A 23,715-nucleotide genomic window follows, 5' to 3' on the forward strand; every position below is an offset into this window, starting at 1 on the left:
GGTCCGCCAGAGAAATGACTTGTTGTCACTCGTTAATCATGGAGTTGTTTCCCTTTTTTTGGTTATGTAATTGGCTTTTTACCTTTTTGCTGGATAACTATATAACCTCTTTGAGGATCTTTTATTGTCGTGGTTTTGTTTTTAAGATTTTGATACTTAGTTGACTATTTTATTTCTCCGTTGTGATTATTAAAATATAGTTAATTGCATGTTCTCACAATTATCACTTGGCGTTTGGGGTGTGTGACCCGTGCTATCATCATCCTGTTATCACGATTCCCACTTTTCACACGTGGGAGTCGGGGGCACCACAAAATCTGTGAAGTTGAGCAGTTGAACGACCAAGGTTGACCCTCCTATCTTTTTGATCATCTCCTCATATTTATCAATAAGATTACCCAACTCATCATGCATCTTTTTCTTTTTCGCCTCCTCAGTATTCATTCCAGTTGCACTGTGTGCCACTCCCTCTGTTGTTAATTGTGGTTTGGCACAGCAACCTCACTATAGTCTTGGTCTTTCCATATCAGGCTCTTGTTTCACATTGGAGAGCCTCCATTGCTGCATTCATCTTCCTCAACCGTTCTTCCATCTCTAAAAGCGATGCTTCCATATTTGTGGAAGTGGTTTCCTAGTCACGGGTTGTGTGGAAGTGTGTTGGAGCAATCATGTGAAAACCATGTTGAGATATCTATTTTTGCACAGATCCCACAAACAATGCAACTATTTTGAATGTGTTTCACCACCAATTGATCTCAACTACTAACCTGTGACAAGAGAAGATGGTGGCCTCATGTGCCTGGTGCACCTCTGATGGTGGCCATGTATGCACGGTGCACCTCCGATGTCTAGGTTAGAAATATATGTGTATTGTCTTGCAACGAGGAATTGGAAAGTTACCTTGGACTGCTAATGTTGGTGTTTTATATCATTGATAAAGATAGTTCAATCCTTTCTCCAAATCTCGGGGACTCGATCATTAAATTTTCAAAATTTATTTTAAGGAGGAAATGATTAACATATTGAGGGCAAATATTGCAAATATTTTGTTGTTTCCTTAGGAGTAGATATTTTTTTTATTGGTGATGGTTACCATATTAGTCCTATTAGGTGGTGCAATCTCATGGTGGCTAGCACATTCTATGCCCGCATCCTTTTTAACTCATTTGGCCTCCCATATGGGCCATACTTGGTGTAATTGGGCCCATCTATTGAAGATTGAAGAGCCTCTCCATATAGTATTGTCAAGTAATTATAATTACAAGAGAAGTGGTAAAGACACAAAAAGATCTTATAAAAGTAAACTTACAAATTGACATGGTTTCATATGATACATTATCTCTAATTTACAACAAAAATATTTTTATAATTTAATGTCGATTGTATCACGTTAAGCCACATTAGTTTATAAGTTAATTTTATGAGATATTTTAATTTGTGGTTAAAGCATTTCTCTAATTACAATTTGTAATAGATTACTTGTACAGGTTATGAAACGCTTGGTTAGGACATTAGTATTGGCTTATTCATCTTTATCTTCATCTTCAAATTTGAATAATATTTCTTTAAGTTCATCTACATTGGCTTATGCATCTCTAAAATTTTGCATAGGTATGAATAGTGATTCTTCAAGTTTAAAGAATCAATTTTCACTCTCCAAACATTATTTTTAATGCTTTTTCTCTCTCCTACCCATTAAAATCAACTTTGTGGAATTTGTATTAAGATGATTTTGATATATGAAATTTGTATTAGGTTGATGATACAAAATGCTTTTTAGTACATATTAATATTTATTGATAAAATTGATCATTTTGATATATGAAATTAGTAATATTTAGTTATATGAAATTAGTATTTTTGAACACATGGTGCTAATTGTAAAATATATCAAAAATAATAATTTTAAGAAAAAAAATAAAAATAATTCTTTTTTTATTATTTGGTTCAAAGATGCATAATCCAATGTGAGCGTTTTTATTGATATGTAAAATTAATCTTTAAAATATGTAATTTTAAATATACATATGGAAAAACCAATTCTAGTGCTCTTAATTAACTAATCGGTGAATTCATCTACAACGCAAGCTGTACAAGATGTGGCGGGCATGCAAAGTAATTCCCTGAGAGCCAAGTCCCAAGCCATTCCTTGCTTTATGCATAGCAGCTTTACTTTAGAATCAAGCTTAGAACCCCCCACCCTAGGTTCCATATATCGTACTAGCTTATAAAATGGAGAAAATATTAGCAGCGCAGCGCTTACGTACACACTAACTTTATGTGAAAAACCATGGCACATCATCATGTACCACAATCAAATCTTTTTCTAGGTGGAAGGTCTGTACATGAAGCACTCGGAGGAGGAAAAGGTGCTGTCTCTATATATATCCATTCTAGTTCTATGAAAAAACCTTCGAAAATTTGCAGTATTTTTCTTTCACTGATCATATTAATGCATGTCTTGTGGAGAAAATTAGCATAGAAAACACAATCTATATGTTGATCTGTTTGAAAAATCTTGATTAATGCATAGCAATTATCGTCATCACATGCATGGAAGCAGTCAAGCTCGAAGACAATGGATCGATGAGATTACGAAACATGATAATATCAGATTTTCATTGCTGTTCCATTTTAGTTTGTGTTTATGAGTTAAGAACATAATATTCGATCATATTTAAGAATGTACAGTACAAGAATATGAAGATGGAAAGCTTAATTTCCAGTCTATCAAAGTTGAAATATCAGCTCCCAACTCATTTGTGTTTGGAAATCATGAGGTGCAATAATGGGCCATCGATCAACGTCCCTCATAATTAAATTAGAACATCCAATTTGCAGTGGCAGATGTGTTGTTGTGGAGCAACGAATCTTCTAGATATGTCTCAGCTGCACTTTTGATTGGGATGACAGTCATATGGTTTCTTTTCGAAATTGCTGAGTACAATCTGGTTACTTTCCTCTGTCAAATCATCATCACCACCATGCTCGTTTTCTTCATATGGACCTCCATTCAAGATAATTTCAACTGGTACGTACGGACTTCTTAATTTCTTGCTGATTTCATACATTCTTATCATCTGTCATATTCAACTGATCTTGCGAGAGAGAGAGTAATATGATGAATACATATATATCTTACCTTTCTCTATCCCATGCATCTTTCTCAATTATATATTCAACTCATTAAATTTCTTCAGGACGATTCCTCCCAATATCCATGATCCTATACAGCGGACGTACTCTGAATTCACAGAAGTGGCTTCCACCTTGCTCACAATGTTGAACCAGTTTTTGCCAAACCTCCTCAAGATTGCATATGAAAGAGATCTAAAACGTTTCCTTTTGGTACAAAGATTATACACAGCAGTACATCTCCTCCATTAATTCACTGCTACCTAGTACTACACTAGAATATATTTAAAGTCGTCTCCCTTTACTGGTCTTTCAGGCAATTTTTTCTCTTTATGTATTATCAGCTGTTGGATCATGTTTCAGCTTTCTGAATCTCATTTATTTTGGTAAGAACTTTGTCTCCTTTAATTCCCCTATTGTCAACTTAATTTATTACTTTGAGCATGGATCGACGAAGTTGGTGATCTTCTGATAATTCTTGGCTGCATATCGTCATATTCATTTGCAGGCTTTCTTTGCATGGAAACACTGCCATTCCTGTACGACAAATTTCGGCCCCAAGTAGATAATTTTATTGAAGAAGCTATGGGAAGCATAAAAGGAACATACAATGCGTTCGACTCAAAGTTCCTGAACAAGATTCCAAGAGGCCATTTAAAGGAAAAGGGAAATTGATTTTAACAGCTGCGCAGCAGAAGTCATCATGACCTCTCTCTCCTCATATATATTCTTAGGGAGATGGAAAGCTTTGTATAATTACATGTAAGACAGTAGTTAATTATGGACATGGAAGATGAAACCAAAAGAAAGGAATATCCCATTACTTGTATATATATAATTCAATAAGAAAGGATGAAGATATATACCCTCAAGACCTTTAACACTATGTGCGATTAGGCATGATATGTCTCATTACATCCAGGTTGAACTTGGAGCAGGCAGGCAGCTTTAAATCTCATTTTAGAAATTAAGAACCAGAATTAATCGCATAATTCAGAGAAAAGTCTAGTACTGTTCCTCCCCCAAATGAAAAGATCGTGATCAGATTGAATCATTAGCAAATCCATGGAGATCGTTCACTTTATATGTGAAAGCTTCAGAGAGTTACAATGGGTCTCGGACTTGAAATCAGTCTTGAATGAAGTGGAATCATGCATGGCATGCAATTTCAACACTTCACAAGATAGGGCAATCAAGTAGCACCCATAAAATTACTATTCGGGCATTGAAAAATCTTCTCAAGTTCGGTGTAAAATCTTCAGCCTGTTCTGTTCAGATTTTGTGCAGGCCAGGAGACTCTTAGGCAACATGAGAAGCGATCGAGCATCAACGAGTACACATAAAATTAGCAGCACATGATAACATGCACAAATGTTGATCACCATGAGCATATGCAGCAAAAGACCATACATGCAACTGATGATGTGGTGCTCCAATAATAATTCAATAGCATAATAATCCTTTCTTTGTACGTTCTTGGGAATCACCGACTTGGTCAGACTTCAACTGTTCCACTAAGATTGTGTGCTGCATGCGTGGATCAGCTCAAAAGCGCGCACCAACAGTACTCCAACAACTAATAAAGAATGAGTGCCACTACAGATAACAGGGATTCTATAAAGAAATTCTATACAGTGACGTGGCATTATGCCATGTCAGATTATTTTTTTCCAGAAACTTTCTACAGTGTCATCCATTGGTCCCATTCAGTCCTATTGGACGCGCGTCCTTTCAGTTTCCAAGCTCCCTGCATCCCATCTCAGCTTTCTTTCCCACCTGGATCCTGTTTCCAGCCACTCGTTGGCCACTGGTAAGCTCACCTCCATAGTATAAATATCTCTTTTACTCTCACATATGCAAGACCTTCAACAAACGTACCTCTCATAATTCTCTTTTACTCTTACCATTTATTCTCTCTCTTTTTATTTATTTATTTTTATTTTTTTTAACGCACATGGCTTGCTCTCTTTGGTATATATGCATTTTACGCACATGGATTTTCACGCACATGGATTTTCTTTTTTCTTTTAATCTAATCTTACACTTTGATGTTTGTAATTAAAGATTCAACAAAATTTCCTAATTAAAGATATCTGTAATCTAATTGTTTCTTCATTTTGGCAGAGCAATTATATCAGTCCACTAGAAACTTGGGATATATTGGCCTTCGTGCAGGGTCTGTTCCTTTGCAGACAAGAATGAAAGTCTTTATGCAGGCCCTACCAAGGGAAAAGAAAGGTGGGGGAAAGAAGGGAAAGGGAGCAGAGAGAGAGAGGGGGGAAGCAAGAACAGTAGGCGACTCTCATTCTCAGAGTTTAAAAAAAAAAAAAAAATGACCTAGCATATTGCCACGTTAGTATGTGAGGTCCCTTTGTGGGATCCATTTGTGTCTCTAACAGTTCCATAAAGAATTCCAAAACTTTTCAATTATGCTCTTGGCGATCTTAGGTGAACTAAACCCTAGACCTATTAATAAATTTAGAATCATAGCACAAAGGTTAGCTATTAAATACTTATTAACCATTGATCTAAAAGCTCCAAGACTATTAGATACTAATTTGGTTAAACCAACATTCCACCATGCTTCCGAATCCATGTCCGCGGCAGCCCAAATCTATCGATACTAACTTGGTAGTAACTCTTTCCCTTTTGATGGATTCATTCATCTATAAGTAGTCAAGACTTAACACTATGCTCATACGTAGTACTAAGGCATTTTAATCCAGCTTATAGGTTGCCCCATCGTGATTTGATGAACTTGTGACATAGTCCCTACTTTGATACCAATTATTAAAGACCCAACCATTGATCCAAAAGTCATATAACTATTTGATACTAATTTGGTTAAATATTTAACCCTTATAATAATAATATTAGTTTTTTTTTTAAGAGGACGGTATCCCAATTTTATTGATAGCCTTCACTTATGGTGGAAAAATACCATGGTTACAACTAAAATACCTAGAGGTTACATATAATCATAAAATCCAAACACAAGTATAAAAACAATATTAATAACATTCTAAACATTGCACACAGTTTTGAACTACCTATATTAACAACAAAGTAAGAAAAACCTAAAAACATACTTGCATAAAAATCAAACAACGGGTTAAGGTAAAGACAAAACAAAATAAAAGAAAGCAAACTTGTACAAATCTACTATCTCTCATATACGTGGATCGTTTTCCTAAAGGAATGAGAGATCCTCATCACCAGCGAACTAGCCTTCAACTTAGCCTTATGCCAATACGTGTGACTCCTCCAATGGACTTGGTCATCTTGCTCCCATCACTTGACCATCAGCTTAGAATCAGTTTCAACTTCAATATGCATAATATTCATTTGTACACATAAATTAAAACCATCAAATAGGGCCCTGATCTCAGCATTATTATTGGAACTTACGCTAGAAAATTTGACAAAAGTAAAAACCATGTGACCATTTCCATCCCTAAGGATACATCCGACTTCACTTTTTCCAAGATTCTTGAGACTACTTCCATTAACATTAAGTTTGGCATAACCCTGCGCTGGTCACATCCATTTCCGTTATGCTAATTTCTTTTGCACTTTTTGAATTAAAGACTCAACATGAGAAGCTTGTGTACTTCCTGTACAAATTGGGGCGCCCAGGTATGAAGACCAATCATTTTGCGGGAAGAGGAAGCTTGTTTGGCAAAATACATAGCAGATTTAGTATGATTTACCTTTTGACCAGGAATATTATCATACAACTGTAAAGTATCCATACACACCTTCAAAGATTTTTTGGATCCATTCAGAAATATCATGAGATCATTAGCATAAAGAAGATCATGAGAAATTCAATGATAGTCATTATGAGTTTTATAATCAATCATCTTGCCATATGCAACACTCTTCTTAATTAAACGACTCAGAACTTCTTCAGCGATGATGAACAAATAAAGGGACAAATGATCCCCTTCTCTTAATCCCTGCAAAGATGGAAAATAACCTTTAATGGTGTCATTCATTAAAATGGAGAAATAAGATGTAGTATTGCAATCAGAGATCAGTTGTCGCCATTTTGCAAAGAATTGCAGCGCTTGTAAGACTTTAAAAATAAAACTCCATTCAAGCCGATCATATGCTTTAGACATATTCACTTTAATCATCACATTGCCAACCCGAACCTTGGCATTAATGCTGTGTAACATTTCCTGAGTAAGCGTAATATTTTCCTATATATTGCACCCTCTGATAAAAGCTCCTTCTCACTTAAAACAGTTTTAGCAAGAAAAGGGTTTAGTCTATTGATAATACTCTTGGAAAAAACTTTGTAAATCACATAACACAAACTAATAGGCCTAAACTTAGCAAAGCTCGTAGGCTTTTCCTCCTTAGGTATGATCACAATGAAAGTAGATGAGTAAAATGAGGGAGATGAGTCCTACGAACAAAATTTGCAGCCGCCTCAACAAGATCATCCTTAATAACATCCCAACAAGACCACAAAAAAAAAAAAAGATCCAAAATCGTCAGGTCCAGTGCTACTATCTTCTGGAATATCCTACAAATTAAAGTTGTTTCTACTTCGTCCAAGGTTAGACTTTGACATAATAAATCATTCTCCTCACTGTGAAAATGGGTTGGATTAGATCCTTCCAAGTATTGTTATCTTGCACCCGTTCTGTGCCTAAAGCAGCCTGAAAGTAATGAACAACTTCTTCATGAATCTCTTGAGATGAGTTAAGAGAGGTTCCATTTTCCAAAATAAAAAGAGATTTTTGTTGAAAGGGAATTTCTTAATTTTTAAATAAAAAATTGCTCAAGCTCCTTTTTTTTAGACTCAAGTTGTATCTCAAGATCATGATTATGGTTAACCATCATCTAAGCTTCGATCTTCATGATATCATCTTCAGTTTTTTGAATATGATTGTTCACATGACCAAAAATCTCTTTATTCCAGGTTCTGAGAATCAGTTTTAGCCTTTTGACTTTAGCAGCAAATTTTAGAAGACCTTCCCCATATATAGGTTGATTCCAACTGTCATGGATAAGCTAATCAAAAGTCATGTGATTGCACCACCTCCTCATAAATTTGAACACAGGGGGGCCATATCTACGGGCAATCTCCTTGGGTTGAATAATAAGAGGACTGTGATCAGAATAAGTTCTAGCCAAAATCGAGATATAAATTTGACGAAAATCTGCTAAACATCTATGGGAGACTAGTGTTTTGTCCAACTTGGTCCATATTCTTGCTTTCTCCTCATGCCTGTTACACCAAGTATATTTAACCTTCAACAATAGGTTCCAACAAACTATAGGTCTAAATAAAGTGATTAAAATCATCAATAACTATTTGAGGTTTAGCTCTCCCCCCAATCTTTTCAGTATTACTCCTTATGACATTAAAATCACCACAAAGCATCCATTTTGGAATCCACACAGAGATACTTTGTAACTCAGTCCAGAGCTGCCTTCGATCTAAATAACCACATCCAGCATAAATAAAAGAGGCCATGAACGACAAATAACCATAAGTAATCATCCCAGTAATGGCATGTTGATGAATTGAGATTGAAGAAAATTCAATATCATCGTGCCATATTACCCAAATCTTACATAATTGCTCTTCATTGGATAAAAAATTCTACATATTCAACTTTTTGGTAGTTGTATTAACCTTACTAAAGCCGATGAATGGCTAAAAAATGGCAATAATTTTTTGTTGAAATTTCCGGAAAATTTTTTTCAGTTTCCCAACAGTGGACATATTACCAATCTCATGTATATTCCAAGCTAAAGTTGTGGGAATCATGTAGAACTAGTACAAATGGTCCCGTCAACTAGGGACAAGCATTTCTTCTTTTTGCCTTTCTTCTTTACAGCTTGAGCCTTCCTTTTAGAATTAGATTTATACCCTTATTGTGTGCTTAATATGGCTTGTAATAATTATTCCTCATCACCAAGATCTTTAAGAGAGCTAAACGAGTTTGAGATAGGAGTCACAATCTCCTCTTCTAAATCTGAGTAACATTTTATGCAAGTCACTATCAACCTTATAAAAGTCCGAAACTTCAGAAAACTTAGCCCCTTGACTTAGTTCATTCGGAAGTTGGAGATGGACTCTCTAAGATGCCTCTGAACTATGCTTGGAATGATTGGACCTCTGTGCAATTTCTGGGTGGCTATTGTGAGAGATAATTTTGGATTGGATGGAACTTTGATTTGCACCTTTAGCACCTCTGTCAAAATCTTTTCCTGCATTATTTTTTTCTTCAATAGTAATATCTTCAATTTCCACCATTTCCATGTTAATACCATGCACATTTTCTCTAGGTTCACTATCCAAGGACTTCTTGGTAGAGATTGCCACAGTATGATCCTAACCTTTAATTCCATTCCCAGCCTCATTTTTTCCATTGCTTCTCACCATTTCGTTGTCTATTTTCACCATCAAACAGGGCTGAACCATCGTATCTTAAAATTCAATTTCAGTCAACCCATTTTTACTTTGACTTGACTCCTCATGGGTTGCAGATTTTTGATTCACATTCTGACTATTATGGGGGTTTTTAACTATATACTGCAGACTCATATTATTCTCCTTCTGTTTGTTTCTTATAGGGGTTTGATTAGTCTTAGAGTCATTTCTACAAACACTTGGTGGGTGTCCTTTTTGCCTACACTTGGTGCAATAGGCAAGCACCTTCTCATACACTACCGACTGCCAAAACCCACTGACTTCTGAAGTACCTACCCACAAACCATCAACCAATGATTTTGAGACATTCATTTCAATACACACCCTTACACAAGAAGGTCGAGTTCAATTGATTGTGGGAGTATCTACTTTCAAAAATCTTCTCATAGCACTCAAGAACATGCGTAAATATGGAAGTTAAAAAAAATGCAAAGGACGTGATGGAAAATTTACCCAAACTAGAGCTAAAGGAGGTTCCTCACGCCCATTGAAATATGGAAACAATTTGAAAACTCTGAAATTGAAGCCATCCATGTCTCTTGATTCCCTATTCCATGCCTTCTCAAAATCTAATTCAATCTTCAACATAAGTACCATGATATTCCGTTTATCAAATATTCCAATTGTTGAGATGTTAGCAAGACCCCATCGTTTTACCATATGCAATTGAATATTATCCAAGGATGGTTGACCTATGGCAAACTTCAACACTAAAGTGTCCTTAATAGGTTTCTCCACCAATGCTAGTTCTTTCTCCAAAAATATGAAGCCAGGTGCACCATTGATCTAAGTCGAAGATACCATTGGGATCCCAGATGAAGGCAACAGATTCAACGGCTTTAGTATGTCTACAAAAGTATGGGATGACCACGCCGTCGACGACAACGAGGCTTGGGTACATTCTACATAGTGGATGAATGATTTTCATAGAGAGAAAAAGAAATAAGGTGCATGAGTGCATGTGCATGAAAACTTTCCAAAGTCAAATAAGACAACTTACAGAAAGAGAAGGTCTGACTTCTCTCTAGAAAAAACCCATCCCCACCTTCTTGATAGCCTTCACCGGAGAGGGGGTGAGAGCCACAACTCCACTCTCCTCTCCATTTCCTTTTCCTTCCCGCTACCTAGGTGTGCATATGCTTTCATGGTAGTATTTTTTCTATTCCCTTCATCGGTTCAGTTTTCTTAGATCTATTGTACTTTGGCCACCATCAGTTGGCACGCGCCCCACCACACCACTCTTCAATCGTTGATCTACTAGGCAATGCAGAATCGCACCAAAAATGTCGACGCATCACCCTCACACCTGGCTTATTCCTATGCGTGGGCTACACGTGTCGTAGCAGCAAGTTCCTCACCTCTCGAACTCTTAGATCGGCCTCACCTCACCTCCAAACCATCGGCAAGTGGCCCATATGTGCCACTATAGAGGCGTGGAAAGACTTTTGTTCATCCGCAGATCTGTCATTCTGGTTTTCCCACTATGTTATCGCTTTATTTAAGTTTTGTACTATCTTTTGTTTTAGAAAATAAAAACCAAAAAAACACATTGTCCCTTGGATTTTTGTCCATAGAGTGTATCCTCTACTTCGCCTTAGATGGAGTATGAGGTTTGTTTAACTTTGTCTTAGACAGAGTTATGCTGTCTATCAGGTTGTGAGTCTATAGAGGTTTACAACATGGACTAGACCATGTCAGTCACGGTTGTGTACTGGGGAGTTATTAATATTGTAGTTGGTTTGCAATGTATGTTTCAGGTCCAATTGTAAATCCGTTATTAATGAATGTAGTATGCTTTTATAAAAAAAAAAGAAAAAAAATGCAACTTGCAAATTTAAAAATCATGAATTGAATTTTACATTTAAGGTGATCTTATAATCATCACGGATGATGCATAAAAAGATATTGCAGTACTGGTACTGAATGCGATCGACAAATGTAAGAAAAGTGCATACATGAAGTCTAACATGACCAATTCCTTATTGGTTTCCACAAACTTGCAACCGGACCTAATAATGTTACTTTATTGCTATTATTGTTCTCCTTTTCAGAAAGATGCAGGCTTCAAGAGAAGTCCACTTTGCCAATATTTATATATATTTTTAATCCCTGAGATATGAAACAGTACTACTATTCTAGAGATTCTATCGGCCCAGTTGCAGCCTCCCCCAGGGATGGAGATCTAGATCGATCATGGAAAGTCTTGAATTATTGACATTGTAAAACGCGAGGGTCATTTTGATATAATTGCTAAGTGCTGAGTCGATCAGTATATAGACTGATCATCTATAACAAAGACCACCACCACCATATTCATGATTCCATCGGCTGCTGATCAATCCATCTAAAAGACAATTGCTATGTAATAATGGAGGTTTCCACCCACACAGATATCCATTTTATGACAAGAAAGAGTGGGATATAAAAAGGGTTATTCCCAGAGGCCATTATAGTTTGTTTAGTGGCAATATTGACCCACTGTTCTTCATGTCAAAATTCGTGGTTTTGCCTGCCAATTCTGGTGCAAGAAATTTAAGAGAATCAATGAAATTAGTACTCTTGAGCATAAAAGTTAAATTAAGGAAGATATAGGGAGGAGGAATCGAAAGATGGGGATTAAAGAGATTTGGAATAAAAACTGGTACAAGTACAGCTGATCATCCAATAGTATATTAATATTGTACACATAAAGATAAGCTTGATCAACCACTAGCTAGAAGAAGAGAAAATTAAAAACAACCACCTTAATCTTTAATTTCTTCATGACATATTAGAAAGCTTTAAAAAATGTACATATATCTACATGTTAATGAACAATATAATTCCCTTCTCCCTAATCAGTTCAATTAGGATAAGCTTGATTTCATTCGTGTGGCGCACAAGTACTTGATTATCTCTGAAAAAGTGAATGAGGTAACAAAATTAGCTCGGTTTAATTTCCCAAATTTTGGGTTGGCTCTCTTAATCGAATGTTTATAAAAGATACAATTGACAAATTAATTAAACTAATTTGATGATTAGTTGCATCTATCTTCAAAGCAATCTTCCATACTAGCTAGCTACTTCCACCTTCGGCTGTAATTTGAATAGGTTGCTTGCCTGTCATTATATATATATATATTTATATATATGATATGTGTGTCTATTTTATAGACATACACAATCTCTAAGCAAGTAATGATTTGTACAAACTCTAAATATACAAGTATCAAACAATCATTTTGTAAAAAAATAAACCCTACCATGAAAAAGTATAGAAAAAGTACAAAGCTATGAGACTTATTTTTTGTACAAAGACTTACACAAGACTTATATATTTTAGGGCAAATTTGGAGCATGGGATGAGATATAAAATTCTTATCTAATATCATTTTCTCTCATCTCATATTATTTCCAAATATAATTCAAATACAAAATTTTCAAACTAATCATTACAAATTTTTCAAACATTCAAATAAAAATAAAAAACAATTTAAACTTTTTCAAATTTCTAAACAAAAATAATAGAGAAAAGATTGTTGCAACTGTGAATTATATAACTGCTGTGCAATCGCTTTGAAATAAATAAATAAAACATAGGACCCACATGAAAAAAATTAATTTTTTAATAGTGAATCCTACTATTTTTCAAAACGATTATGCGGTGTTTAAATACTTCACGGTTGTATGTAGAATTACTCTAAATAATATTATAAAACTATATTCTTACAATATTTAAACTTTATAATATTTTTTATTTAACTTTTTCTCTTTCATTCTTCAAAACTTAAAAAATACTCAACTCAAATTATCTCATTACTATTCACAAACTATTTTACTACTATTCATAAAATTCACGTATCATCTCACTCCCCAAACCCACCCTTAGACTCATAACTAGCATTACTGATATTGAGCTATCCTGCCTATCCATTACTCATCTTGAGCTATCTGTACGTATTCATCCATATGTACCATAAAAAACCTGATCTAATTCTTTACTGTGACATGATACAACTAGAAGTACGTCATAAACCCGATATATGCTTACAACACTAGTGATCCAATACATTACATTTTTGGAACGAAATAAACTCGACCTACTAAAAGACAAAAAAAAAAAAAAAAGCTACAAGATTGTGTATTGAAGTTTTAGATTTTTCTTTTTCTAAAAAGGAATTTGGAGAGAAAGAGAGAGAGAGGCCGGATTCCACTTAATTTGTTAATGGAGGATGGGTAATGGCTTGACCTTGTAGCTTATATAAGAAGCCTAGCTAAATGGTGAAGGATGCTCACTTCCTTAAAAGCAAACCCATTAACCCCAGACCAGAGAAGGAGGTGAAGAAGTAGATGATGAGGGAACTAATTGAGGTTATCAACTTGGATGGAGGCCGTGTACTTGCTGATAATAGTAATAATACCGGGGGTGCTTTCCTAGTTTTCTGGGCAGCTTTGGTAATTACCCTTTCTCTAATCTCAGTCATAATCTTCTCTTGTGCTAATGGTGTTTCCAAGGAAAAAGCTTCTGCATCTGATACCCAGTATTATGGAGGTGGGTGTGCTACCGAATGCGGTACAGCCTGTGGTGGATAAGTTTCTTAAATATTTATACCACTATTCTTACACAACCACCCCGAAAGAAAGAGAGAAAAAGCCGTACGATTCCAATTACTGATCTATTTAACTGCTATTATATATATATAGTCTTTGTAATAGTTGTTCTGATTGCACAAAGCTTGTTGCTCTTGGACATGCATGGCGCTGTTTCAAGCCTTCAACCATGCACGGCTGTTGTTACTCTTGTACGTTCTTCTCTATACTTCTTGTAGCCAAGAGCACAAAAGCTTGGCTTCTGCATAATCTGTGATCTAGAACACGTGCAATTACCTATTTTTCAGTTGCGAAAGGCCGAGGTTGTGAAAAAAAATGCTTTAATGTCTAAATGAAAAAAAGAGGTGATTGCACTATGCAAATGTAGCAACAGCAATGGTAGAGATTGTAAGCTAGTTGATGCTCCATCAACTACACAGAAGGGTGTCTTTTCCTAATGCAACATCTTTGCACTAATGGAGATCATGTATTAAATATAAGTATTTTCTATCCATTCAGGCATCATTTTTAAGACAATTGTCAATTGTTAGTGGGGATTAATAAAATATAAACATGCATGTTTCATCAATATTTCATCCCCCCAAAATGGTTTTCAGAACTAGCTAAGCACATTTTGCAACTGTGCCAGAGAATTATAATAAAAAATAAAAATAAAAATAAAAGGCATTAAAATCCATACAATACCATTCTGTTGGGACTGTCTCTGATGCAATATTCCTGACTTCATGAGTTCAGTTGGGGCTGGCGCTTCACACCCACTAAATTTCTATATTATATAATGGTGGGTTCCAATGTTCAACTACCACTTCAATTAACTAATTGTAGTTTTTGTGGTTAATACAACTTAATTTTTTAAACTTCAAAATAAAAATAATATTTAAATAATTTTTTAACTGTATAATATTTTTATTGAGTTTTTTCTTTTTCTCATTTCTCAAAATCTAGTAAAAGATCTTTACTCAAACTGTATTACTACTATTTACAAAATTCTTAAATACTCTCACTTGAAACATCATAGAATTGGACCTTAGTATTCACTTTGTTCAAACATCATAGAGTTGGACCCCAATATATATATATATATATATATTTAAATTAAGAGTTTTGCTATGTATAAATAAAATCGCGTATTAATCTACATATTAATACTAATTTATTCATATTCAAAATTTAAATTAATATTATTTTCAATCAAATTTATTTTTTAACTAATCACATTAAATTGATACACATATTAATGTACAGTTATACTTATAATTAAATATTCCCTTAAATGAGATGATGCAAAGGTTGGATTTTGATCTCAAGTTAATGGTGGCCCAAACTTGCTTTATACTAGCTGGGCATTTTTGAAGTCAACCCAAATCCAACCCACGATGAGCCCTAGATTTAGATCCTTGGGAGTATTGTACTTTTAACCCAAAAAATATCATTTATTTTTTTCTTTTTTGCATAGTTCTAGGACTAAAACTTAATTAAGTATGTAATTAAGAAAATGCACAAGTCAAGATGGCCGAGTTGGTCTAAGGCGCCAGTTTCAGGTACTGGTCCGAAAGGGCATGGGTTCGAATCCCATTCTTGACATTCCTTTTTTACCTTTCCTCTCTTTATTTTTTTCTTGCAACCACAAGCTCTACTGTTCAGAACATTTACCAGTATTGTTTTTTACCTTTCAATTTCAATCTTCCAAGCAGTAGAAGAGAACTTTAAGAAGCACTTATTTAAATTACAAGAAAAAATTAAAAAAATAAAATAGTAATAAATCCCATATGATGATTATGATCAAGCAGGGATCGTCCATTTTTCGATACAAAAAAACCAGCATCAATATATATACAATGAGAATCATATATAATGTGGGCACATAATTCCCTCCCAAAATCTCTATTCCAACGTCCCTTTAGCTGTCTGTGTCATGAGTCTCTCGTCTTTGGATCGATCATCCAAAGTGTAAGAGCATGATGTCTGCTTATTGCTTGATTGGGTATCAGAATCAATGTCAGAAAATGAAGAATATCCTCCAAAATCCATCGTCTTTGAGCCACAACAAGCCCAGTGCTTTGGAATATGCTTCACAGCATGACATGCTATCTTGCATGGGAGTTTGATGCAACCCCACAAAACGGCTAGAGGGCAGCAAAAGCACAGTAAGCAGGCACTGCAGATACACTCTGTGGTTTTATCTCGCAATTTATAATATGTAGAAGAAGAAGAAGAAGAACATGGAGAGGGCTTGGAAGCCCACCTCCTGGTGACCATGATGTCTTCCGTTCTTATCGAAGTATAATCGTCCCTTTGCTTTATCCCTAAGGAAGAATTTGCTTTCCATTCTGCTGAGGGCACGACTGCACGTGTGGTTTATGCTGTACACGAGATTAATTAATGAGCTAAGTTCAAAGAAACCAAAGCTTTTCACGGAAAACAAACTTCCTAAGAAAGCTCAAAGGTTTAATAAAACATCGCTGGACTCCATCGCCGGACCCTCATGACAGATAACTTATTGGATAAACATAGTAATACTATCATCGGTTACCTTAAAAGCTTTCAACCTTAAATCTGTGCTGATCTAACCCCCTTTTGCTAATATAAAAACAAAAACAATCGAACACATCAAACACATCAAACAAAGCGAAAACAGGGGGTCCTCAATATATATATATATATATATATATACGTACATATATATGTATAAATAATGTGTGTGTGTTAAATAAGGTTAATTAAAATTCCTTCAAGGAGCGGAGTTCTCAAAAGCCGACTCTTTGCTTGTCTTACAACCCACGTCATTTTTGTTATGATTGTACCTCTAAGTCGTTTAGGAGGCTATTAGAATTTCTTAAAAAATTTCACGCTTCAAAATTAAGAGATTTCAATGGTTTCTCTAAGAGATTGTAAAAAGAGATGAGAGCTTTTCTTTTGTATGTACACATTTTCCAGTACTCATGAATTCAATGTACGTAAAACTTTTATTTAAAGAGTTTTGACATGGGAGGTTAATTAATTTCTCTGAAGTTAAGTAGTAGTGGTGGAGAGTTAATGATAACTTCCCCACTCATGTGGACACAACATGAGTCATGGGGTATTCACTACCAATGCCCCAAACTATATGATCTCATTAGGTCAAGGGTCCTTAATCCCTCAAAAGTTTATAACTCAAAGCAATTCTTGGTCTCGCATTATATAACAAGCTCATGATTATATCGAGTAAAAAACGACACAATGACTCGGGCATGAGACATAAAATAACAAGTAAGAATCCTAACAATCTTTCCTAGACACTCATGTCAATTCAATTAAACTTTACTGCTTTCCTAAACATGCTCTGCGAGTCCATGTCATTTGTGACCCTAAGAAAACATGCTAAAATAGCAATATCAAGTTTTCATGTCATGACATAGTTCCAAATTTAAGGGCATAGGAATAGATCATTTATTGATCTATTTGGACTCACAAAGTGATGAAGTAGGAACCCATCTACTTATCACTCCCTCATATGGTTGCGAATAGCACATACAATGTTGTGGCAAAACTATCACTTAGCCCATTCAAACATCGTAGGAATCTTAATCTAGTTACCACATAGGCACTATAACTTGAGTTTTTTAGCACAATCACTCATCTAGTGCTTGCCTAAGATCTCACATTATGTTTCAATCAAGTTTTATGAAATTATGCAAATATTTTATATACGACTTTTGAAAGTCTTGTTTAAGCCAAGTTAAGAAGATATTCTTTAAATTGATTGCTTTGGCAAGTGGAGCTCGCTTTCCAAGTGCCAAAGTAATCAATTTGTCTCATCTTCTTCGCTATTCAAGCATCAAGGTGATCATCTATGTGAGTAGACTGATCTTTACTTTGTGACATCTTTATAATGCGTGTTTTTCACTTAGTATTGAATAATTATTAATATAAAATAAACATAGTAATCTCAATGTAATAGATACTAACAGTGTCAAATCTACAATAAAGTTTAAACTATCCTCAATACAAAATATATCAAATCTGATGAAGTCCTAAACTCCTAACATGAGTTTGGAAAACACTTCTACTAGTAGCCTTAATAAGAGGATCAACTACCATCTTGATAGCAAAGATATGTTGTAGGATCACCACACCTCGCACAACAACATTTTGAATGTAGTGAAAACAAATATCTATGTGTTTGTTCTACTATAGTATTTGGGAACCTTGGCATATGCCAAAACTGTCATGCTATCACTGTATATATTAACGGCATCATATGCAAGAGCCGTAATCTTTATGCACTAAAAAAATCTCCGCAACCAAATAGCTGCTTGTACAATTGCTGAACGAGCAACATACTATGACTCCATCATGAAGAGAGGAATGCATGATTGTTTCTTGCTATAACAAAGAATAGTTCACCCGCTAAGCATAAAAGCCTAACCCGTCATGGATTCTTGTTCATCTTTGTCACTAGCCCAATCAACATCACTATAACACTTCAATCTCATATCTCCACCTTGATGGCAAAGAACGAGGTCTACTATCCCACGAAGGTATTGAAAAATACTTTTAACTGTTTGTTAATGAACAAGTCCTAGGTTACTCTGATAATGACTAACCAATCCAACTGTAAATAAATTATCAGGTTGTGTACAAAACATAGCATATATCAGACTTGCAATTGCACATGCATAAGGAACTCTGATCATCTCTTTTTTTCCTCATCATTATTAGTGTAATGTTCTAGACTTAACGTATAACCATTCTCAATTGGAGTGTCTAAGAGTTTGGAATTGTGCATACCAAATCGTTCTAGAATTTCTTTTTTAATGCAAGTCTCTTGAGACAAACCAAGAAACTTTCTAGATTGATCTATTGAAATTTTAACTCCCAGTGTATTTTTATCTTGAGGTTTGTTTGAATTGTTACTTACCTGCGGTACCGTCTTTATTACCATAGATTTGGATGCAGATGATGAGGAGACTGAGTCTGAGGAGGCGGCTCCGCCAAATGATTGATTTGATGCTTTTAGATATTTATTGGAAATTATTTTACTTGCCTTTATATTATGTATTTTGGATTTGAAACAATGTTGAACTTGTAATATTTTTAGTACGCTTATTTTTAAACGAGCTTGTTTTTAAACAAAATCTGGTACTTAATCGACTAACTTTATTTATCCCCTGTGTTATTTTCTTTGACGATAGGATGCGTGACCCATGTTGTCACCATCCCAACAGCTCGATTTCCACGTGTTCATATATGGGAGTTGGGGGCGTCACATGATGCCCCTCCCCCCTCCCAAAATCTTAAAAAAGTGTCTACCTTAGTTAGAATACATAAATGACTAATGACCGCGCAATCTTTCTCTTAAGAGGACATAATATTTACGAATATAAAATTGACTTACTGGTATATAGCATCTTAAGGTTGTTGATTGTCAATATAACAAAGCAGCAAGAATGAATGTTAGAAAATGGAAATGGCCTCCAATCATGATGCAATTCTATGAATGAAATTAATAGTGTGTATAGGACATGATGGTTGAGATTAGAAGCAAGTTGCAAAATGGTATATATAAACAGCTATAAAGTATGTTCGTAATTACTTGGAATGCTGGTGCAAATAATATTGATGGTTACTCAAGGCATCCTTTTTCCTATTGTGAATGGAAGTTCATCAAGCAGGTTTATAAAGCAGTGTATTTTTCTGAAAAATGGCCGAACAATAAGTTGGAAAATACACTTCACTTACTACCGATTTTGTGGTTTATTGGAAACAGAGGGTAATTTAATTTACTTCTATTAACTTTAGTGCAACTACTGGAATTTACCTCACAAATAGAACTGTTAAAGAAGGGTGAGTTGGATAAATATAGGCTTGCTGCATTTCAGGAGTTGCACATATGTTATAATATTGTTGTACCATCAATGGTGTGCCAACCATTTTAAATTATTTTTTTGTATTATGGACAAATTGGTCTAGAGCTGAATTTTCAAATACACCAATGCATTTTTAGATTTTGCCATTTGTTGTCTTTTATAAAGTGATCGGAATGAACTTTTTCAGATTAATTTACTTCATATTACAATTTCTATTACACCTAGTTCTAAAAGTTAAACTAGAACATGGAGTCATAAGTTTTAATAATATTTAAATATTTATGCAGATTCCACAATTTGATAGAAAATGGTCAATTTTAATTTTCTATATAATTACTGAAATATGAAATTTCAATAAAATTCACAACAAGTTATTTAAACATTTAAAAATGTGTTGGGAGAAAATGTAGTACAAAAGAGGAAAAATAAAAGAATGCCGCATATCAAAGGCGGGAGACTTGTAAAAATTTACTGCTTTTAAGGGTATAACTATAATTTATATACACAGCTCAGTAATTTGCACCCTTCCCATAAAAAAATCATAAAGTTTAAAAGTTAAAAAAACTCCCAGCTTTGTTATCTGCATGCAGTATCTCCAGTTTTACGATTTCACCTCTTATCTTCGATATATTATCAATGAAGGAAATCTCCCACTACATCACCAGCCACTCCAGCAAAGCATTGACATTATTCTAGTTGATTAGAGGTTATTAATACCTTCAAAATTTTCCTTCCTTTCAACAATCAGAAGGATTCACCATAAGAATAGCATGATAGCAATTGTTGTTGTCTGATTTTGCATTGCTGTCTGGGTTAGTTGGTGGGTGAGTTGCCTCGTGCACTTCATATAATATCCCTTTCTTGCATTGCAAAGAAAGTCTAGTTAAAGGTATAGTACACGTGGTTTCCTAATTTCTTGCAAAGCTTTAATTTTGTTATTTTTCCTTTTTAGTCCAAATAGTATTCATATATTGATGCGTTTGCCCCATTTATTTTTTTTTTAATTTTTTCCTGAACGTTTGGTGCTTATTTCTTAGGGATAAACTCTATTAGGTTAGAAAATGCACATAGATTCTTTACAGCATCATTACCTCAAAATCTGCATGCATGGTTATATAGGTGATGTGCGTGTGGAAATTGCTTTTAAGTTAAACCCACAGTAAGGTAGTTAGTCAAGAAGAATTAATGTTAGTTATATTTCTAGTTCCAAATATCGCTTTTGATGGTTATTCTGTCTATTACAGAACATAATTGCAAAAAAATTACTTTGAAACTCCAAATGCTTTTTACCCAATGCATTTATACATCAAATTCTATGAAGGAAGTCCATTTGCAATTAGTGATTTGAAAGATAAAAGGGTTTGTATTTCTCATCACATTGGTGCATTATATGCATTTTAACTTGCCATTGGTGTTCTATTTTTGACTGGTTATGTTTCATGTTGGAATGTATGAAAATGACATACTCTTCCCTGAATTGATTTTGCTGGTCATTAAGATTTGACAATATTTGATTTGAGTTCAAAGTTCTATACCAACAATAATATGATTACTAAGCATACAAAATGAAGATGGTGAATAATGTCCTCATTTGTGCCATGTGTGAGGCAATACTTTAAATTTATGTGCCATGTGTGTACCTAGCCTTATGATTTAAAACTGCTTACAGTTTATTTGAATAGATATGACATCAATTCTTCAATATTAAACTAATGTTGCTCCAGTGTAGGACGTGGAGTCACAATTGAAAGCATATTGAGATTGTAAACAAATACTTTCACACACAATCGATCTCATGCTTATTTAAGGCCACAAATTTGCGAGGAAAGTGAGGCAAATGAGGACCAACATGGGTGAAGAATGTACAATTTCAATAACACATTGATTTTTCCTCCACACCACTAGATTTACCAATTGTTGTATGAGTGGGGTTGGTTGAATTTTACTTTAACAATCCATACCTGTCTATACATCGCTGCCTATAATTGCAAATATATGTTTTACTCAGGTCAACAAATGTGGCAAAGTGTCCGAGGATGGGAGAGAGGAAGGGGAGTGCATCCTAGATTTCCATTCTAATCACGTGATGCAATCCTAAGAGAATGCACCTCAGAGCTAGTTGTGGGGCCAACCTTTAATCTTCTTACAGAATCTCCAACCATAGAGGATGAGACTTCCCGGCCTTATTTGATCCCGAGACCAAGGATTACAACTGCTGATAACAATAAGAAAAATTATGAGTATTTCTTAGCTATTTCATTAATGTTTTACATCAATTGGCTGCCACTTAAGATAAGTTTACAAGTTAAACTTTAATTGGAAACATCTGGCTGGTTGTTTAGGGGATGCTGCCACAGAGGATGTAATAGTGTCAGTACCCACCCCAGCACAGAAGAAATGTGGACGTGCCCAGCCAGATGCATTGAGCTCGAGAAGTTTCGTAAGCACGGGCCAATACATTTGAAGATTAATGATGGGGAGATGGCACCATGTTGTTCTAATGTCGGAATGTTCACAACAAGGATAACATGGATATTAAAACACCATGTAGACATGAGTCATGCAAGGTGGACAGATGTACCCAAGCCCGAGGATGAGTTCATAGAGTGCATCCGGGTAAGACAGTTTATACATACATTCTAAATTCCTTGCTTGATGAATATAGAAATGCAAGTATGCTACTAACAAATTCAAGTGTGTAGGGTGACTTTAAATTGGATTGGGAGAAGAATAACCGTCAAATAGCCGTTTGGAAAGCCCTATGTAAGCGTTTTAACGCTTATCACCATGATTTGCACAAGAAGTATATGAAATTTGCCACTCATGAGGAAGCATTGGCTTCCAAGACTAGTATGGTCAACCCAATAGTATGGAGTAAACTTTGTGAGAGATGGGAAGTGATACTTTCAAGGTATCCATTAAAACTAATTTGTGAATCTATACATGTATATGTTGAGTTTAGACATAATTGATATTCTTGTGCTAATTCACTCTAAAAATATAACTAACATTGGCATTATCATGGTAGAAAATGTCAGCTAGAAATAGAGAGAGTCACAAGAAACTCGACGTTAATCATACGTCGGGATGTAAGTCATTTGTTAGTGTACTCGAGGAAAAGGTAAATGATTTATATAAGTCAGAAGGAAATAGCAATAGCAGCTATATTTCTTCCGTTAATTAAATTAATAAATCACATTTATTGCTGGTGAATGCATTGATATTGTTCATATTTTTGGTCTAATATTTCTTTTTCCAGTCAATAGTTATTCGAATTCAGTATATAGTTTTTCTTTATATCAATCCACTAATTATCATGTTCACCAAATTGCATTCCAATCATCTGAGTTGCATAGGGCTGGAATGTATAATCATATTTGTACTTGTGTGACATCCTGTGCATTTGCTCACATTTGATATTCCTTTTCTCTATTAGTAAATTGATCTTCATGTTGATGGTTGCCCCAGACATTTTGTGTTTCCGTCGATTATGCGCATGATCAGTTATTTTTACATCATGATCAGTTGTTTTTACATAAAAAGATACCCCCAAATGTATGCCCTACAGTAATACAAAACTTGAGATGTCATATATCGACCTTTATTTAAATATATTTGTGCAAATGTCTCAGATTATTCGCCACAGTTCAGTTTATAGTAGCAAGGCTGGAAGTTGCCTATCTTTGT

At 34.9% G+C, this 23,715-nt stretch overlaps 1 protein-coding gene and 1 non-coding gene across 2 annotated transcripts; both read left to right on the plus strand.

Annotated features, from left to right (window-relative positions):
- Window positions 1-2,230: 2,230 nt before the first annotated feature.
- Window positions 2,231-4,016, plus strand: LOC122297173 (reticulon-like protein B9). Its single transcript, XM_043107125.1, has 5 exons — window positions 2,231-2,369; window positions 2,842-3,031; window positions 3,201-3,348; window positions 3,452-3,521; window positions 3,644-4,016. The coding sequence occupies exons 1-5, from the start codon at window positions 2,291-2,293 to the stop codon at window positions 3,808-3,810; spliced, it is 654 nt and encodes a 217-aa protein (XP_042963059.1). The 5' UTR covers window positions 2,231-2,290; the 3' UTR covers window positions 3,811-4,016.
- Window positions 4,017-15,682: 11,666 nt separating this feature from the next.
- On the plus strand, window positions 15,683-15,763 carry TRNAL-CAG. The gene has a single exon. It is a non-coding gene; the product is annotated as a tRNA-Leu (tRNA).
- The last annotated feature ends 7,952 nt before the right edge of the window (window positions 15,764-23,715 follow it).

The sequence above is a fragment of the Carya illinoinensis genome, chromosome 15 (assembly GCF_018687715.1).
Source record: "Carya illinoinensis cultivar Pawnee chromosome 15, C.illinoinensisPawnee_v1, whole genome shotgun sequence".
Taxonomy (NCBI): Eukaryota; Viridiplantae; Streptophyta; class Magnoliopsida; order Fagales; family Juglandaceae; genus Carya; species Carya illinoinensis.